Source organism: Musa acuminata, chromosome BXJ3-3 (genome assembly GCF_036884655.1).
Source record: "Musa acuminata AAA Group cultivar baxijiao chromosome BXJ3-3, Cavendish_Baxijiao_AAA, whole genome shotgun sequence".
Taxonomy (NCBI): Eukaryota; Viridiplantae; Streptophyta; class Magnoliopsida; order Zingiberales; family Musaceae; genus Musa; species Musa acuminata.
Window position 1 is genome coordinate 4,994,670 of NC_088351.1, and position 18,786 is coordinate 5,013,455.

The 18,786-nt window shown below is 35.4% G+C and overlaps 1 protein-coding gene across 4 annotated transcripts; it reads left to right on the forward strand.

Moving 5' to 3' along the window:
* The first annotated feature begins 588 nt into the window (after positions 1–588).
* LOC135634239 (uncharacterized) lies at positions 589–17,597 on the forward strand. 4 transcript variants are annotated; one of them, XM_065144577.1, is made up of 27 exons: positions 589–794; positions 882–997; positions 1,096–1,222; positions 1,323–1,421; positions 1,509–1,577; positions 1,653–1,787; positions 1,890–1,958; positions 2,384–2,439; positions 2,594–2,753; positions 3,082–3,246; positions 5,076–5,160; positions 5,244–5,444; positions 5,599–5,693; positions 5,815–5,857; positions 7,590–7,747; positions 9,402–9,512; positions 10,868–10,936; positions 11,022–11,165; positions 11,284–11,358; positions 11,434–11,610; positions 11,686–11,771; positions 13,003–13,057; positions 15,325–15,450; positions 15,538–15,651; positions 16,573–16,686; positions 16,808–16,972; positions 17,143–17,597. In XM_065144577.1, exons 1-26 carry the CDS (start codon positions 663–665, stop codon positions 16,871–16,873), a joined length of 2,847 nt encoding a protein of 948 aa, XP_065000649.1. In that variant the 5' UTR covers positions 589–662; the 3' UTR covers positions 16,874–16,972; positions 17,143–17,597. The 4 variants fall into 4 exon arrangements, with proteins under 4 accessions (XP_065000649.1, XP_065000648.1, XP_065000650.1 ...); XM_065144576.1 differs by having other exon boundaries at positions 16,808–16,956; positions 17,059–17,597; XM_065144578.1 differs by having other exon boundaries at positions 16,808–16,956.
* The last annotated feature ends 1,189 nt before the right edge of the window (positions 17,598–18,786 follow it).

Genomic DNA, 18,786 nt, shown 5'->3' on the forward strand with positions numbered 1-18,786 from the left:
TATTAATCATAATCTCTAAAATTCAGTATCTATTATTATTACCTCATGGACCGGTACATAATAATCATTAACTAAAATTCAGTGAAAGCATACCAATGGAAATAATAATTACTTAATATATGAAGAAATAAACACGTAGAATCTAAATAGAACAATTATTATTATCCATATTAATAGAGTTTTAGATATTCACTAGTCACATTATGTGGAGTTTCAATACTTAGAAAGCTTTCTAATATGCCCTAATAATTGTCTATAATTGATAAAATGACTTCTTCACCATCTAGAAGAGCATGCAATGAACAGTCCAGTTTCAAATTTTGATCTCAATTATACAAACATGACATAAGGGATCTAATGATTCTAATAATGTCAAAGGCATGTAAGAGAATGTTTAGATTATTTATGTTGTTAGAGGTGAATATAAATAAAATATTCTTTTTGTGTCCATTAGAAATTATAATGCAATTGTAATGGTTTGGTGGATTATTTTAATGGGCCGGCGGAAATGTCATCGAAAGCCCAATTTCTAGGAAGATGGGAATCGAATCGCCGGCCCCATTTCCAGCCCTATTTCGTTGGACTTCCTTTCCGATTAGTTCGGTGCAGAAGTGCCGAACACGGAAGCTGCTTGTCGCCGGTCGCCGCTGCCCCTGGCGACGATGGAAGACGAGATCGTCCAGAGGGTGCTGGAAGGGGGAGGCAGGGACTACTACTTTTCATCGGCCTCCGCCTCTCCGCCTTCCCCAACCCCTTCCTCCTCCTCCATTCTCCAGTCCCTCCCTCTCCATGTGGTAATCCATCTATTCCCCTCATCCCTCCTCTTCTTGAACCTTTACTGCTATTCTTCGGATTCCTAACGTCAGAATTGATATGTGAAGTCCTTCGATCATGGGTATTATCTTCTGGTCAAGGCCGTTCAAGAACTCCGGGACAAGAAGGACGGGCGCATTGTCACCGTTGGGATCGGCGGCCCCAGTGGATCCGGAAAAACCAGGTGATGCGTTGTGGTTTCTCTAAAATTCGTGAAAATTGCTCTGTACCAATCGGAAAGGGCGTTTCTTTATTATAATTTTGTCCCTTTGATGCACATAGCTTGGCGGAGAAGGTGGAATCGGTGCTTGGCTGTGTTGTCATCTCCATGGAGAATTACCGCAATGGAACTGATGACGGGAACGACTTGGACTCAATAGACTTTGATACCCTCGTCCGCAACCTCCAGGTTTTCTTGTTTCTTACGAGTGGTTTAGTCTTTAGCTTCGCTTATATTATCGAGGGTTGTGATTGGAGTTTAAGATATTGGTTTGATAATTGGACCCCAGGATTTGATGAAGGGTAAGGATACTGAGATGCCATTGTTCGATTTCCAAGAAAAAAGGCGAATTGGCATGAAGCGCTTGAAGATTTCTTCGTCTGGAATAGTGAGCCTCATTTTGCCAACACTTGGTTTTGGTTGTTATTTTTTTTGTTAATTTTGCTTTGGTTCCACTGATAGCCTCTCCTTGCAGGTAATCGTGGATGGTGCATATGCACTGCATTCATCTCTTCGATCTCTTCTTGACATCAGGGTTGCTGTGGTAAGTGCTGGAATTCTTCTTGGTACTTTCTTCTGTGAATTCAGTGTTCTTAACTGGCATCGTCTGAGACCTCAGGTTGGTGGAGTCCATTTCAGCCTACTGTCTAAAGTTAGGCATGACATTGGAGACTCGTGTTCTCTGGACTACCTGATTGACAGTATATTTCCTCTGTTCAGGAAGCATATTGAGCCAGACCTTCATCATGCACAGGTTTTTTATGCTAGTTTTTAGTTTTTAGGATACATTTATTTATATGACAATATCTCTCTTGCTTATGTTAGTAATTTTAGCTCATTGGCTGCTGTTCTCTAGATTAGAATCAACAACAGCTTTGTCTCATCATTCAGAGAACCTTACTATAAGCTGAAATGCAAAAGTGAGGTTAGTATATTTTCTTGCCAGTTATTCAGCCTTAACTTTCAGTGGTTCCGGTTGGACTTTGTTGGTTATGGCGGGATGATCACTATTTAAGATCTGATAGATGACCTTCAGAGGAGCATATTACAAAAATGATATTTGCTAATCCATTTCAAGTTGCACATCATAAGTTTCAGTGAATCAGCAGCACTATCCTCTTTTATCTATAAACGTTTAGCTTGAACTTCCAGTGCAATTCTACAACTGGTATATCCTTAGATCTTAAAATAAAATTACATCTCATATATTCAGTCTTAATCCTACTTAATCTAAAATCTTTAGTTTTTAAGGATTGCCTCCACAACTGATGTATACCAATTCTAGTCTTTTTGTGTTTTTCATTACATATAAAGTTCATTTTCATAATTAGGTTGTTGTTGTTTCTACAGTCTCCTAATGGAAACAGTTCATATTCTATAGTTGGAAATGAAGCAGAAACTGAAAAGTGAGTGTGTGATATGTTATTTTGTAACTTCCTTTAACTGTGAAATTCCATATGCCTGATAATTAATGCTCAAGTCCCCGATGGTTCATGGTTCATGAAGCCTTACCTGAATAACCTAATTAAAATTTCTCTCATTTCTTTTCTTTGTATGCAGCTTTATTGAGATGTACCTTCGACCACCATTTACGTCTGAAGAGGCAAAAATAAATGACTGGATAAAAGTTCGACAATGTGGCATTAGATACTATTTGTCATTAGGCGATCAACGAATTGTTGACAAACACTTCATCATTCGGCCAAAAGCTGAGTTTGAGGTATGTGATGTCCAGCATATTACTAAATATTAATAGTCTCTATTGTTGTTTAGTATAATTTTGTTCCCTACTTGCTTGTCATTGTTCTTCACACATTGGACTATCAGCACTTCTAACGCTTGATTAACTGCAAGTATCTTATTGCTTTTGATACATTCCATCTGCACAAATTATCCATTGCTGTCCTTGTCTTTTAAAAAGGGAAGTCTTCGTTGCTACCTATGGTAGTAATATCTGAATCGTTTGACCTTGTTAATGGTATTAGTTTATCTCCTCTGATCATTATTCTTTTTATTATGTATTTTTTATCCATGAGCTGTTGTTCCAGGTTGGACGGACAACCCTTGGCGGATTGCTTGCTTTGGGCTACAATGTTGTAGTTAGTTACAAGCGTGCATGTACATCTTTCCATAATGGTCAAGTGTTGATTGCTCTAGAGACTATCGACACTCTTAACGAGACATTCATGGTGTTGAAGGGCACAAGCAGGAAGGTAAGGATGTCCAATTGCCCCAAAGTATTTGCAATTTCAGTTTTTAGGGAACTATTAAAAGTTTTGGTATATCCTTTTTTTAAAACTTTCTTGTTCCATGTCCCATTTTTTATAAGAACAAATAGATTGTCCTCATATTAATTTTTTGGGCTTGTATTTGCAATTTTGATTGTCAGTTCTTAATAAGTTTGCTGAGGGTTGGTGATTGTCATTTTAAACTAGATAGCTTTATCTCATACAAAATTTCTAGCCTAATTTCATATGTTCAACTCTCAAATGCAACAATCTTGTGTACTTTGGTAATCTAATGAGCATTTAATGAATATAAATCGAATACTGCTTCTTAAAGTGGAAAATATTCTTGTAACACCTAAGAGCAATAATCTCCAACATGATATGGCAATAAAGGATACTAGACCTTTGTTCTTTGATTGTCAGGTAAAGTATGCAGCTTGTACAACTGGTTTAAAAGTCTGGAATCCTAGTGTTTGATTGATGATATATCATGTTATCATAAGAAAGTTCTAGTCTATATTTATAATTGGTCAATTGCACTAAAGTCTGTAGGCATTAGATGCAGTTATTTGATAACAACTATGCCCAAGGACTGTTGTTACATACAATTATGTTGATACCTATTTGTCATTTGACATGACATGAAATTGGTCGATATGCCTCTATGCTAGCTGGCATAGTTCAAATTTTGTTAGCCATGTGTTTGCACCTCTAGGATTTCGCACGTGGTTTGTCGATACCTTTCTAGCACTGTATGTTTTGACCCATAGCGACATATCTTGATTGGCACACCAATTCTTGACTATGCCCCTCTTTATTTTTGCACTTGACGTGATGAGCTGTCACTAATAGGTTGTGAGCTATGATCTGGGATCATCATTGTTACTGCAAACATGAAGTGATCTCTTCTACCTTTAATGTTCTTTTCATCAAGACGTACAAACCATGATAATTAGGATGGAAAAGATCATAAAGCAGTCTTGGCAGGGATGAGAAGAAATGTGCTTTTACTTAAGATGTTGATGGTGTGACGGAGAAACCAATACATCAGGGACACGTCAATAATACCGATGACTTTGGTGAATGTTATAGTATTGCCAATTGTGTACAAGAGGAAGCAACCTTGTCAAATGTCTACAAGATGAGTTGCGATAGTTTTGACTGGGTTCACTTAAACATGATCATAGCAGTATATTCTTTATCTAACCCAAAGATCTGGAAGTTTGATATCATGACATATTACATACTAAAATTCTGATATTAGAATTATGCAGAAAGAAGAATCAAGGATTCTACTGCGTTATAGTGATCTGTAGTTTCGGATCACTTTGATTATGCATTCATAAACCTTAATTGATAGGTAACTTTCTACATTGGTTATATTGGTAATTTTCCATTCGTTTTCTAAAATTGTCTTAAGCCATTTAGAAGATTGGGCTAATCATATCACTTCTTCTTCCAAAATAATGGCAAGAAAACCATAAGTGCAACTAAGTAATTACATTTATTGTGTGCTCGTAGACCTTGATTGTCCTTGTTAAGAATAATGTAAAAGCAAGGTACTTAAGTGCCTAATCAGGAAGTGTTAAGTTTGGACCCATGTCTTGGAGGCTACTGAAGGACATCTGCTTGTTGAAGTGACAGTTATGCAATTTGATTTTCTTTTATTTTCCTTCCTGTGATATTTTGCCAACCCTTCTCTATGAAGTATGGTTACCTCAAAATTAGCATTTCCTGTTGAATTAATATCCTTCTCTTATTTCTTTTTCCAGAAGTGAACCATAAAATTAAATTCTTCTTCTTGTACTCTTTAGGTCATTGGATCAGAAGCTTCTCACCTGGGTATCAGTGGGCCATGGATAACTAAATCATATCTGGAAATGATTCTTGAAAGCAAAGGTATGATCACCTCAATCGACAAATTTCTGCATTACAAATTCTTTTTGAAAGTTTCTGTTTTGACAGTTGCTGATTATTGTTAGGTGTACGACGTCTGAACACACCACCACCTGCATCTACTAACCTTGTAGCTAGAAGTCAAGACAAGGCCATTGCTGTGCCCAGACCGATTCGTGTTTCTGCTGATATCCTTCCTAAGCTTGAGGATCTGACGCAACCTTGGACCAGATCACCAACCAAGTCAGATATGGAGTCTGTGCTACCAAGATGGCGTTTGATCTCAGGTCTTTCTCAGACTCATAGTTCTTTCATTATTATCATAACACTGGTTTTAATGTATGAGGTCTTTCATCTTTATATTTTTGTGTTTAGAGGACAATCTGTGAAATCTAACAGAAGTATTTCGTAATTATGGACTTCTCTTATGAAACAATGCAGATTCTTCTGCTTTCAGGGGTAATCTACAACTTGCTCCAATGCCTGATTCATATGATTTGGATAGGGGTTTGCTCCTTTCAGTTCAAGCAATCCAGGCAAGTTATATAATACAGTAACGATAATGTATCTCATAATCAACCTATTAAAAAATTAAAAATTATATTACTTAACGTCTTTTTAAGATCTGATTTCATGTTCTGTTGTTTTCTCTTTCAGGCATTATTGGAGAACAATGGGTTTCCAGTTATTGTAGGAATTGGTAATTTTTAAAGATTTTTTTAGCTTGCAATAATTTAGCTTTTCATTAACCAATACATACAGAAGTGGACATGTTATTATTGTGTTCGTTTGCTTATATATTGAACCTGTTGCGTACAATGTACTTTTTTTGTTTTTCATCATATTGTTTTCTTGTAGCATCTAATTACTTTTACTTTGATAATTTGAATTTAACAAGTTACACAGTTGACAATCTGACTTAGCTGTGGTGCTAATGTTCTGCATATCTTGGTAGCATTTGATAATCTAAGCTTTCATGTTTTTGATAAACATTCAACAAATTCGAAATACTTTGACCTTTATGCAAGCTCTTATGTGCTGCTTAAGGCATGAACCAACTGAAATGACGGAAGACTGCACGAACAAGTCTTCGCTCATTGCAGGCCAGGGCAAATAGTCTGACAGTTTGCCATCCTCTGTCGGTCTCATTTATGATGCATCTCCGCCGCCTTTGATATCCATCTTTTTGCTATATTTCATAACTTTTGGTTCCATAGCATGTTTTATTTCATTCCTGTTATGCCATGTAATATTTTTTATGCATAATCAATTGTGTTACTAAGATATGCATATTCTTGATAGTTTCATGGCGGTTTTGATATACTTAAGGACTTTATGCTATATGAAAGGTCAGTTTCTTTTAAGTTCCTTAAAAGATTTATTTTGGGATTAACAGGATGATGAGACACGGTGGTGCAGTGGTCTTGCACTGCCAAGGATTGTGTATTCTACTACTGGCTTGTGCAGACATCACCCTGTTGAGAGATGTAGATTGCAATATAGTGTGTCTTCTTGTTATGGAATAGTGTGGATCCATTTTCAGAAATCAGATGTTTTATTGAGAAGCTAAGCTGATGAGTAACCATGGACCAATCTGATGCCCTGGCTAATATTTATGACTTCATTAGCAGCCATCTGTGTTTTTTACATTAAATATTTCTATTTGGTCTTCCTATACCCCGTTGAGGAATGTAGATTTCAAGATTGCAGTGTAGTGTCTTCTTGTTATGGAATAGTGTGGATCCATTCTTAGAAATGACTTAGTAGCCATCTTTGTTGGATCTTTCTATTTGGTCTTTATATTTGCTTCTCCTAATATGACAATCCTGCATGATGCCATGAGCTATATTTGATGGATGATATTTGCTGTTTAACCTGGCATATGATATTTTTTTGGATCTGTGTTTCCATATAATCTTGTTGCCTACTTTGCATTTGCTAATTTTATTTACCATTTCTCAGAACATCTGCAAATCAAATTGGGTTTTTCTTTTTCCATTTTTATAATTAATTCTCATTTTGACAATTTATCTTCAATCGGTTAAGGGACATGACTATGAATCTTGCTTGTGCACTATGATTGTTTCAGGGGTTAAGGTTTTATCTCCCCTAAATGAACAGAAGACAGAGACTTTCTATTGAAAATCTGGCAACTTGACCATTATGGAAGCTTACTTTTGAGCTCTCTCATTGATGTTAGTTTTACTAGTTTGCTGCTTTGTATAACAAAATGATAAAAAGATGATGCATTGGTTGCTTTTTTTGATTTATCAGGTTCATGATATAAAAGCATTGGAAATTTCATAAAATGAACATATTTTCTTGTTTTTGCCATTTTTCTGAAATTGTTTATCATATATCCTTTGTTCAATCTTCAGTTTGTTCCCAATCTCAATGTCCAGATAATGATTGACTTATGTTTTAATTTGTAGGTGGTCCTAGTGGATCTGGCAAAACTAGTTTGGCTCAAAAAATGGCTAATATAGTTGGCTGTGAAGTTGTCTCCTTGGAGAGCTACTACAAGTCTGAACAAGTCAAGGACTTTAAGTACGATGAATTCAGCTCCTTGGATTTATCTTTATTGTCAAAGGTACAGTGTAGTTTATGATTTGACTTTTTTGTTATGTTTTGGCAAGAAACTGAATAGACTAAAAAATTGTTATCAGGCTATCTTTTAACATCTTTGAGTAGTGGCATAAAACTATAAATATTTATGGAAATGCTAAGAACTAATGATTATAACATGTAAAGCTCTTGCTGTTGGTGGATGGTACAAAGACACCATTTTAATTAAAATTTTTAAACTGATCAATTCTAGGGAATCTGTTTGTATTCAAGGGAAATCTTTAAAAGAGTTAGCGATCTTCTCAGACTAGCAAACAGACTATTGATTTCAATAGCATTAAATATAAATATCTTATTAATAGGATTTATTCAATGAGATTAGATCTCTGGCCAAAATTCCAAACAATCTATTTAAATTCTTTCAAACACTTGTTCTCAATGTGTTCTAGTAATCAAGGATTGAAATATCGTACCGTACCGAAATTTCGATATTCTCTTGGTATGGCTCGGTATATCGCTCGAGATATATATATATATATTTATATATAAGTAAAAAAAAAAAATTTCGATCACGTCGCCTCCCTTCTCCCCCACACGAGATGATGTCGCCTCTCTTGTCCCCAGGTGGGGTGATGTTGCAGAAAAACGAGACGACGTCGCTTATATATATATATATATTTATAAATAAAAAATACTGTCCGTACCGGATGGTATCATTCGAAACTGTATACCTTGCTTATAATTAATTACATTGTTCTCATTCAATGTATATGTGGGGAAGGTCAATTTGAAGTTTTTTTTTAATTCCACATTCGTGTTGCAGCACTCAAGGATTGGTTTGTGTAAAGAAGAAATTGATGCATATTGGCCATCATTGGTGTAAATAATTGACAGAAGTCCGACATTCTGTTTTGTTTGTTTTTTTCCCTTTAAGTTAGTAGCAGTAGGATTATGTGATCCACTGATGTACATTGTTCTACATTCCTATGGATGAGCAGATTCTTTTCTATAATTTGTGAACCCCACATGGCAATGTCTTGCCTCTTTCTTTAACCTCAAAATTCATAATCCACTGTGGGACTGATTGGACTATATGAGGTTCTTGATCAACACACTGGAATCTCCAGCCACATGGTGTCAAAAGGTTATTGATGGCGGAAAAGAGTAGAAAAGATTGTTAGGATGGTGACTAGTGTTCTCACCCTTCAACCAGGCAGTATAGATCAGGCTTTAGCCAAAATTGATCAGTAAGCTTGGAATATCAGCCGTGGTTTACTTGCTGTCGATGGCTCAGACCAGCAAAAATGGTTTAGATTGCTTATTGTCACTCTTAAACAAGGAAGTATAGCTCGGGCTTTAGACAAAACTGAGTTGTAACTCATTCAAGGAAACCACTTGTAAGGATTTCTTAGATTTTTAATATGTTTTGTTGTTAGTATATTTTATAAGCTTGAAGTTCTATTCCTTGGAAATTTAATATACTGCAGTAGTTTATACTTTATAATTTTGTTTACTCTTGTATTTTGTGGCTTGTTGAAAATATGATCTCAAGCAAGCCCCTTCCAACTATGCACATGTTATTAATCATAAGTGCTCATGAGTCTGTATAAATCTATTGTTGGAATTTGTTCCTTCGGGCAGTTTCAATTTCTTTTGATTTTTGTCATCACTCATAGCAGAATTTTGATGACATAAGAAAGCATCACAGAGCCAAAGTTCCATGCTTCGATTTTGAAAAATCTAGACGAAATGGATTCAAAGAGCTTCAGGTCTCCGAGGATTCTGGCGTGGTAATCTTCATTTTCACAAGCTTTTTTTTTGTTTCGTACTTTTCTATATATGGTTGAATATGTATTTCTTAAGCTTTATTCTTATTGATCATATTGATTAATTGAATAAGTAAATCAATTACGGAATTTTTGATATTTATACCTATATAATTTCAATCTTTTAGATTGGCTGAAAAAAATATGTGATGCCTCTGTCTATGAATATCCACTTTTTGTCATTGGTTCTTATGTTCCATTAATTGGATAAACTATTTATTAAGTCAATTTAAGAAGTATACTATAAATTAAGATGATTAGAGAAAATGTGCCATATAATTTACTTCTTTTTTCATTTGTTTATAGTTAATCATTTGCTTGAGTTTGTAGTTGGTTTTGCCGTGACGTTGAGAAAAGAAAAAATTCTAGGTATTCTTCCTTGGCCTACCTCAATTATTCTAGATGCCATTTTAAGGCTAATTATGGTTTTAAAGAAAATAGTCACTTTAAACAAGGAATGACTTAAGTTGGACTGTCAGTAGCATCCTTTTCTTCTTTCTATCTTGTGTTTCTGATGTTAGACTGTCAATAGCAATCCCTTTCTGGTTTCATGACTTCTTTTTACTCCACAAGATGGCTGAAAATGGTTACATATTCGTAACAGTAGGTTACATTGTGGCCCTAATTGTTAATGCGAAGAGGGGGAGTGGATCGATCCATGTGCTGGAACCAGTTCAAACCGGCAAATACTGGTTGGTACGTACCGGTCCAACCGATTATTTGAACTGTGTTTGAAATCATGCTTTTGCCCAAAGGCCTCCATGGAAAAAAAATGCTGATCCTGTTCTCTCTACGTTTGCAATGGACTTGGCCATTGATTTTGATCCACTCTATATAGGTGTCAACCATATACTACTGTGCTGCCATAGTATCTATATGAGGTTCACGCTGTGCCAATTGCAACACTGACTTTATCTTGGCTTGCAACAGTCTCCATGTTGGTTGGTATGTATCAGACCTAAAAAACCATCGTCACATTCTTGTGTAGTGGAGTTTAAAGCTTTGAGTGGAATATTTCTCATCTTTTTGTGTGCTTTCAAGATGCAATACGTTGCCATGAAAAGACTATCCCATCTATTCATATTCTTTTCTTTTTAAGGATGTCACTATCGTATTCGTTCAAGGCGGCTGTTGTTGTTGCGACCGTCAGATTGTATTATGGAAACATTTATGCTTGGTCTTTCCTTTCTTCACCATGTACGGTTGTGATGCTTTACTCACCGAAACATAAAGCACAAGTAGGAATGCATGTGGTTTCTTAGTAATTTTTTGAATGCTCACAAAAATGCTTATGATGTATTTTCTAATTTTTTTGGCAGGTGATATTTGAGGGTGTTTATGCATTACACCCTGATATAAGGAACTCACTCGATTTATGGATTGCTGTTGTAAGATTTATGACCTTTACCCAAATGTCCCTTGTATTATTGTTATATTTAACTGGTTTAACTGTGTTTTGTGAGCTAATATTAGGTTGGTGGTGTTCATTCGCATCTCATCGCAAGAGTTCAAAGAGACAAGAACCGTGTTGGTTGTTCAATATCCCAGAATGACATAATGACAACAGTTTTTCCAATGTTTCAGCAGCACATTGAACCACATCTTGTACATGCACATGTTGGTACAACCAGAACTTTTCAACCCGAACTGATTATATTCGTTCTGCATTTCTAGTCTGTGCACTGCATTTGGAAGTCAGGGGAAAAGACGTGTTGATGAAATTTATTTCATGCAGCTGAAAATTCGAAATGATTTTGACCCTGTACTCTCTCCTGAAAGCTCATTGTTTGTACTTAAAAGTAGCAAGCAGGTGAGATATCTTTTTTGCTAATCATCAAACTTAATGATGAATTCTAATTATTCTTGTGCCCATAAAATACATTAGGTGGCGTACCAAGATTTACTGAAAGTACTTGATCCAGGCAAAGTTTGCAGCTCTGTTCAGAATTTCATTGATGTGTATTTAAGGCTTCCTGGAATACATTCAAATGGGCAGCTGATGGAAGGGGATTGTATTCGTGTTAGAATATGTGAAGGGAGGTTTGCATTGTTAATACGAGAAGTGAGCACCAATCATGTTTGATTTCTTATTTGTCTTCTACTCTAGGACTGTGACCTAATTCAATTTATTCTTTAGCCTATAAGGGAGGGGAACTTTATTATACAACCAAAAGTGGATTTTGATATCAGTGTTACAACTGTTGCAGGTCTCCTTAAACTTGGGTAAGTTGCTTATAGTCGGATTTGATAGTCAATATTTTTATCTTAACTTGGTCAAGTAACCTGTTGAGTTTATGCTGCACCAAAAGAATCTGTAGCAAATTTTTTTTTAAAATATCCGTACTAGTCAAAAAAGCCTTCGACACTATATGCTATTTCTTTTATCAACACTATGTGCCAAAATCCCATATGTACCCCTTAAAATATAAATTTACCACTTAAAAAGTGAAAATATATATGACATCCTTCTATAAAGTCTTCATATTGCTAATATCAGTTTCAATAACCTATTGGACCTGGATGGTACCAGTATACTAATCCATACCACTTGGTATCATTAGATAAAATAATATTGAACTGTATGTTTTGATACCAGTAGTTGGTTGGACCGGCAATTACCGTTTTCACATACTAGTCCAGCCAGTATTTGGAACCTTGTGAAAGAGTGTGTGTGTGTGTGTGTGTGTGTGTATATATATATATATATATATATATATATATATATATATATATATATATACTTTAACTTTTCTTGGAATAGATATGGATAATTGTTGCCAATATGTATGAAATTTTGTATAGTTCTTTGTTTGTATATCATTTTCCTACTTCGAATCAAATATCTCTTTGGTCTACTTGTCTTGCTTTGCACATTAACAAAGAACATTTTTGCTCACCCACCCACCCCTTCATCCCTTCCCCACCAGAAACTGTGAAAAGTTGACTGAAAACTCATGGGACCTCTCCTTTGCGCATGAATCTTTCATGGCATAAATTGACACTGGAATAGACAACAAAGATCAATGAAATTTTCAATATGTAGATATATCCAGATCATACTTTTCATAAACTGAAATTAGATCCTAATTATTATTTTTAGCTGTTTGATATTTAGTTATGTTCTTTTCTTGATTGTATATCATTTGGTGGCACGCCATTGGTCTAAATTCATTCAATTGTATGTATGAGAATTTTAATATCTGATCTGCCATTAGGATTTACTATGTGACGTAGAAAAGCACATGAGAAGGCAAGAACTCTAGTCTAAGCATCTTTCTGTTGTAAATTACTTATGTAGTTTGTCACATATGTAGTTTGTTTCCTTCCTGCCTTCTCTTTCTTTGCATGTGTTTGTCGGCATTTCTTGACTGTATCAGATTTTTGGTTGCACTAGTTTATTATCCTTGTTTCAAATTTTCCTATATCTCAACACCCTGTTTCATTTTTCCCACAGTTATCAAGCTGTTGCATATATTGAAGCTTCTGCGCTAATTTACCAAGATGGAAAGGTCAGTAGTTTTTTTTCTTTTTTTTTTTTGCATCATGATTTGAACCTGATGATTCACAAAAAATTAAAAGATGACATATTTGTTTTTTCCTATGGTATGCTGGTGCAATTGAATGTGGCAAAGCATAATGCTCTTTAGCAGAAAAATGCCAAAAAACTTCTTATTTAACTAGATAATTCCTGCCACTCATTTAGCTAAAACTGTGACTGGTAGTTCATTTATGAGCTGGGCTAAACCTCGTTAAGCTGCTAGCCCGAATTAAATTAGCCATTTCTAGTGTGGAGTTTGCTCTCTATAACCTCCCATGGCATTCCGGTTCTGAGTTATAAATCTATACGCTTCTTCTCTTTCAATTGTGCCTTATAGCCATTTTGTTTGGGCCTATAATTTGTAGCTTTCTCTATTTTGACTTTTCCTTTCTTTTCCAAGGCATATTATGTCACTTAATACTGGTGCTGCTGATGCTTGAACATTTGTTCAAGCCAAGCTTGATCAGAGCCTGGTCAGCTACATCCAGGCTCATCACTTAACAATTTGTACTAGAAGTCTGGGATTTTAGTTCATTGCTAAATTGTTTGACTTTGTTCAGAAGGCTATTCAGCAGCAACCATTACCACCAATTATACGCCCTTTCAAGATGACCTCGCATGCATGTCAATGGCTGTTCAAAGCCCTTACCACCAATTATACTTCAGGGATCTTTGGACATCCTTGGAAATTTGAAAACTACCATTCAACTGGTTACTCCAGTTGGAAATGTATTACCTTTCAGATATGCCCCTCAAATCCTGCAACCAACAACCAAAGTGTTCTTTTTAAGTAACAAGGCATTTGAGTCTAGTATAAACCTGTCAGGGTCACCTTTTACATTTAGTTACTAATATCAAAGATAATCTGTTATCATAGTTTACAAGATCGATTTCATAATCAGCTAGGGATTGGCATGATTAATAGAAAAATAATTCAGAAATCAAAATGAATATAAAAACATAAAGATAAAAAATTAGAAATTTATATAATAAAGAAATTCAATTTCTCATTTCTGTAGTTAAAGCAAGTCCAAAATAACCATTCCCAAGTACAATACTCTTAAGATCAAATGAAATGTTCTCACATCTAGAGCAGCCTGCTTGATCCCAACCAAAATCATTTCCACGTTGTGTTCATAACATCAAGCAATGTCCTAAAGAGGGACCAAAATGATGCAGCCAATATAAAAAATCTGCATTCATTCATTCTGAAGGACATAATTCAATTTATCTTATGTAGTTCAAAATATTCCTCCAATACAACCATTCTCATGAAAAATAGAAGGGAAAAGCCCATGATATATAATAGTGAGTTCTCCACATGAAATGATGTCTATTGAACAATTAACAACAGTCAGTTACTAGTTATAAGACAGTCAAATGTTGATGATAATAATCAACCAACAAAGTATTTCTCTTAGCCTCATTCCTATTCCAGAATAACCTTTTATGGCCATTTTAGCTTCCTGGATGCATCAGATGACTAGATCAGTTAATACCATAACGGAGGTAGAAGGTGATTTGGGTGGAGAGGAGGTCTAGTTAGTGTAGAGAAGGTGGAAGAGATGAAAGGATGAAGAGAAGCGTCAATTATAGGGGAGAAGAGGATGTAGAGGAGATAGGGAGGAAGAGATTAGCTATGTACAAGGGGAAAGTGAAGGTGGAGGAAATGGAGGGTCAGAAGGGTGGAGGAGGTGGAGGACAAGATGAGAGGAGTTTGAGCAACCTGACAGGTGGAGGAGATGGAGGGGAGTTTGAGTGGCTTCATCAATAGAAGCAGATGGAGATCTGGTCTCAGGTTAATGGTTTTGAATTTGGGGTTTAGGGATCATAAATAAACCCTTGTGAATTGAAGTTGGGAGGGAGAAATGGAAAAGATGAAGGGTGGGTAAACATCTGAGGCAATAATTTCAAGATTTATAATGGCTTTAACTTACTATGGTTTAAATAGGTTTCCCTAATAAAGACAAAAAACAAAGGCATAAACAAAAAATATTATTTCAAGTTTTTGAGGAAAAATCTGATCATAGCATCTTATTAAGGGATATGGATTCCTTGTGTACCTGTTTATCTTCATATTTTTGTAATCTTGCATCAATGCCTGTGCTAAATGTAAAACATACTCTGCAGTGCCTATTTTAGATATGTAGTCTCTACAGCATGATAGCTATTGTTTTTCGTTTTTACATGTTTACTTCTCTACTACATGTATCTCAGCTTTGTTTTAGCCCTAATTAGATACTTATCGAGGTTGATCATCTACAAGCTGCACCCTGCCCCTTCCTTCAAATTAAAGGAACAAACAAAGAAGTAGTTTCTGCTGCAGCTTTCATTCTCAGTCTTGATGGGACATACACAACAAAGGTCCATTTGGATTTTATATTCATTGACACATATTTGTGTTAGACATCTCTATCAGTCAAGTCTAAAAACACATTCTTTACATTGTAGAGCTATCTCCAAATTATTTTTGAAAGCTTGCCTGCATTTGGGAAGAATTCTAATGGAATCCATAATCAACAAGCTGCTAGACTGCAGGAACTAGTGGAATTTATTCAGTCTCAGGTAAGTTATAATCCAACTTTTATGAACAACTCATGTTTCATATACTTGAGCAACCAATGCCAATGGTGTAAGTACTAAAGCAAATTTATTGTGCTCATATACTTGATTATATTCCAACGCCATGGTAATTATTAATCAAGTTATGTGTCCATAAGCTGATATAGTGCTACATAATTCTTGGTTTTCTTTTTCTGTGTTTTTTTCTACAAGTTGATGCAGCCACTATTTGTTGTTGTTGTTCACAACTTAAGATGCACTTCATCTGTTGCCACTGGCTCAGTCAGTCACTTCTTACATCTACTGAGTATAAAGAGCATGATATAGATCTAATTTTCTGCTGCATACCTACTTGGAGTGTGTCTGTCCCATCATGGACTTGGATGCCATCCTGGTAATGGATAACATATTATTCTTTAATTACAACAAAACTTTATATTATGATGAAGTACATTTAACTCATTCAAGTAACAGAACTAAGTTAGATTCACAGTTTTAAGTGGAAGATCAATTAACTCGATACTACATTTCAATAAGTTGCCTCAATACATGACATATGATTGTCATTCCTAAGCCAGTAGCCTTAGTACATGACCTATAATTGTCATTCCTAAACCTGTTATTTTCGCTGATGTCCTTGGATAGTAAATGATATATTTTAGCAAAATAAGTAGTTTAGCATTCATTAAAACACATTTTTTGACATTGAAATTTAGGTTGGTCTTGCTGCAGATTCTTGCAGAGTGCATCTTATCCACCTGTATATTTTTATGTTCTTAATTGTTATTAATATTCAGTGACTAACTTTTTCAACATTGTTATTGCCAATTGCGCTATATTATGCCTGCATTTTAAATGCTTCAGCCTTCTGGTTTCGTAATCCGTTCTTCATTTGCTATCTTATCCTGTAATAACATTGTACAGGCAGGAAGCTTAAACTCAGAGACATCAACCAAAGAAAATTTGCCAACAGATCCCATGATTGAAGATATACATTCTAGGATCAGGAGGCTGGAGAGATGGCATACGATTAACATGGTAAATTTTCTTTTCATGTTCATCATCTTTCAGGAAATTTCAATTTTCGTCACTTGATGTATGAGTTACTGACTTGTTAGTGTTAAGTTGTTGAGCCTCATATAGTTTTTGTGATTCATAGGTCTTTTGGACTATTTTGATGTCTGCCCTTGTTGGTTATTCATTGTACCAAAGGAAACGCCGCTAGGCAACATCGCTAATTTAACAACGTGAAGTGTACATGGTCTTTTCCACCCATTTGCATATACAGGCACCCAGGAATTCCAAAAGGTGCTATAGAATCAAAGTTAGTGGATTCTAACTTTCTTTGATTTGCTTGATTTTAAATATCATAATATCCTTTTTTTTCTTTTTGTTTTCCTCTGACAATAGGAAGTTTGACATGACCAAGGATATGCATGGAACCTGCGAACAACATTTTCTTAACTAATGTCTTTCGCATTATCACAACTGCAGAAATTTTCAGATCATTCAGCATTAATCAACTGTAGCAAGGTTCTATGTTCGCAAGGACACATGCACTTGGAATGCAGAATGTTTGGAAACAGATGCATTTACTAATTCACAACTGATTCAGTTCCTGCAGTACAGAATACTTGATTTGATTCCCAAAAAATACGATTGCTTCACTCACTGTATAAAGCAAAAAGGCCAGTATGGACATGTTCACTAATAACAGGTTTATTTCAAAAAATCAAGTTGTACATGTAGTTCCATGCTTTTCTTTTGTCGATTGACATGTGAAGAAACATTAATTGAACTTGATCATATCGGGGAAGAACATGCCCGAAAAGATTTCCTTTTCTTTATAATTTAAAGGACTGTAGTTGCAGAAGTTCACATTGTAACCAGGAATACTGACCTTAGTGCTAAAGCAAATGAAAACCATCAGCTTGTTGATTGCTTTGTTCTGTTGCTTTGAATAGGATATGGTATATTATGGAAGTCATACAGTTGCATATTCTAGTTGTGCTGCGCTTAAGCCTGGAGCAAGAGCTTAGACTTTTTGATTAGGAAGAGAGATGAAATCTTGAGGTGGGCTCAGTTTGGTATTTTGTTTTCTCAAGCACAGCCAGCGGTTCCTAGTCGTTTTGGATACGGGCACTCTGATGCTCAAGTTAGTATGAAAAGAGTCGAAGTTAACAAGATTAGGTTGATAGAATGGTAGGTGATCGATATGGCAACGGCATGATCTTCTTGTTGATGTGAGCTCAAAAGGACTGGCTTTAATGATGCATCAAGTAACAAAGGCCAGTGCTTTGTGTTTGCAGCAAGTGAGCTAAAGAGTTAAAATATATGCTCAGGCTTTTCAGGTATGCTTTGATCAGGCCTACTTGTACAAATATGCACACTTTAGTTGTCAGCATATTCCAATGTTCCTCCCTGCATCAACATCTTACAAAAACTTGTCAGGTTAGATCTCTACTGGAGGATCTTCTTCTTTGTTCAAGTCTCTGGCTAGAGCTATAGCATCCAACCCTACTAAAAGCTTTTTCCATGCCTTCTCCTTTTGCAAGGACAAGTCACTTCTAACATACGCAACTTCTTCGTTATATTCCCTGCTCGATTATAATCGTTCCAATGTTTTGAAACAGCATATTTGCCCTTAGATATACCTTACAAAATCTAGTTAATTGTTGTTAATTAATTATAGAGACTCTAAATATTAATATCCATGAAAACTCATTATGATTATTAAAACATTAGGAATATATATATATATATATATATATATATATATATATATATATATATATATATATATATATATATATATATATATATAGTCTTTCTCGCAGAAACCCTCTGATGTCAACTATAACTACAACACAAAATTGACTTTGAATCGGAGAGTCGTTATAAGAGCATCTTATATACATTTTACTAAATAAAATGTAAGAGCATTAACTAAATAAAATACAAAAGTCTTACGAACAATACTCTTTTGTTTGACTAAGATTTGATACGACAAACGCTAGTCCTCCTGCTGATAGATGTAGGTAGCAACAATGGTGATCCTAATGCCCGACAAACTGCAACCAAACAACGCCAGCAATCAGGAAGCCAAGACATCTACGCCAAAGTGCGGGTTTCATGGTA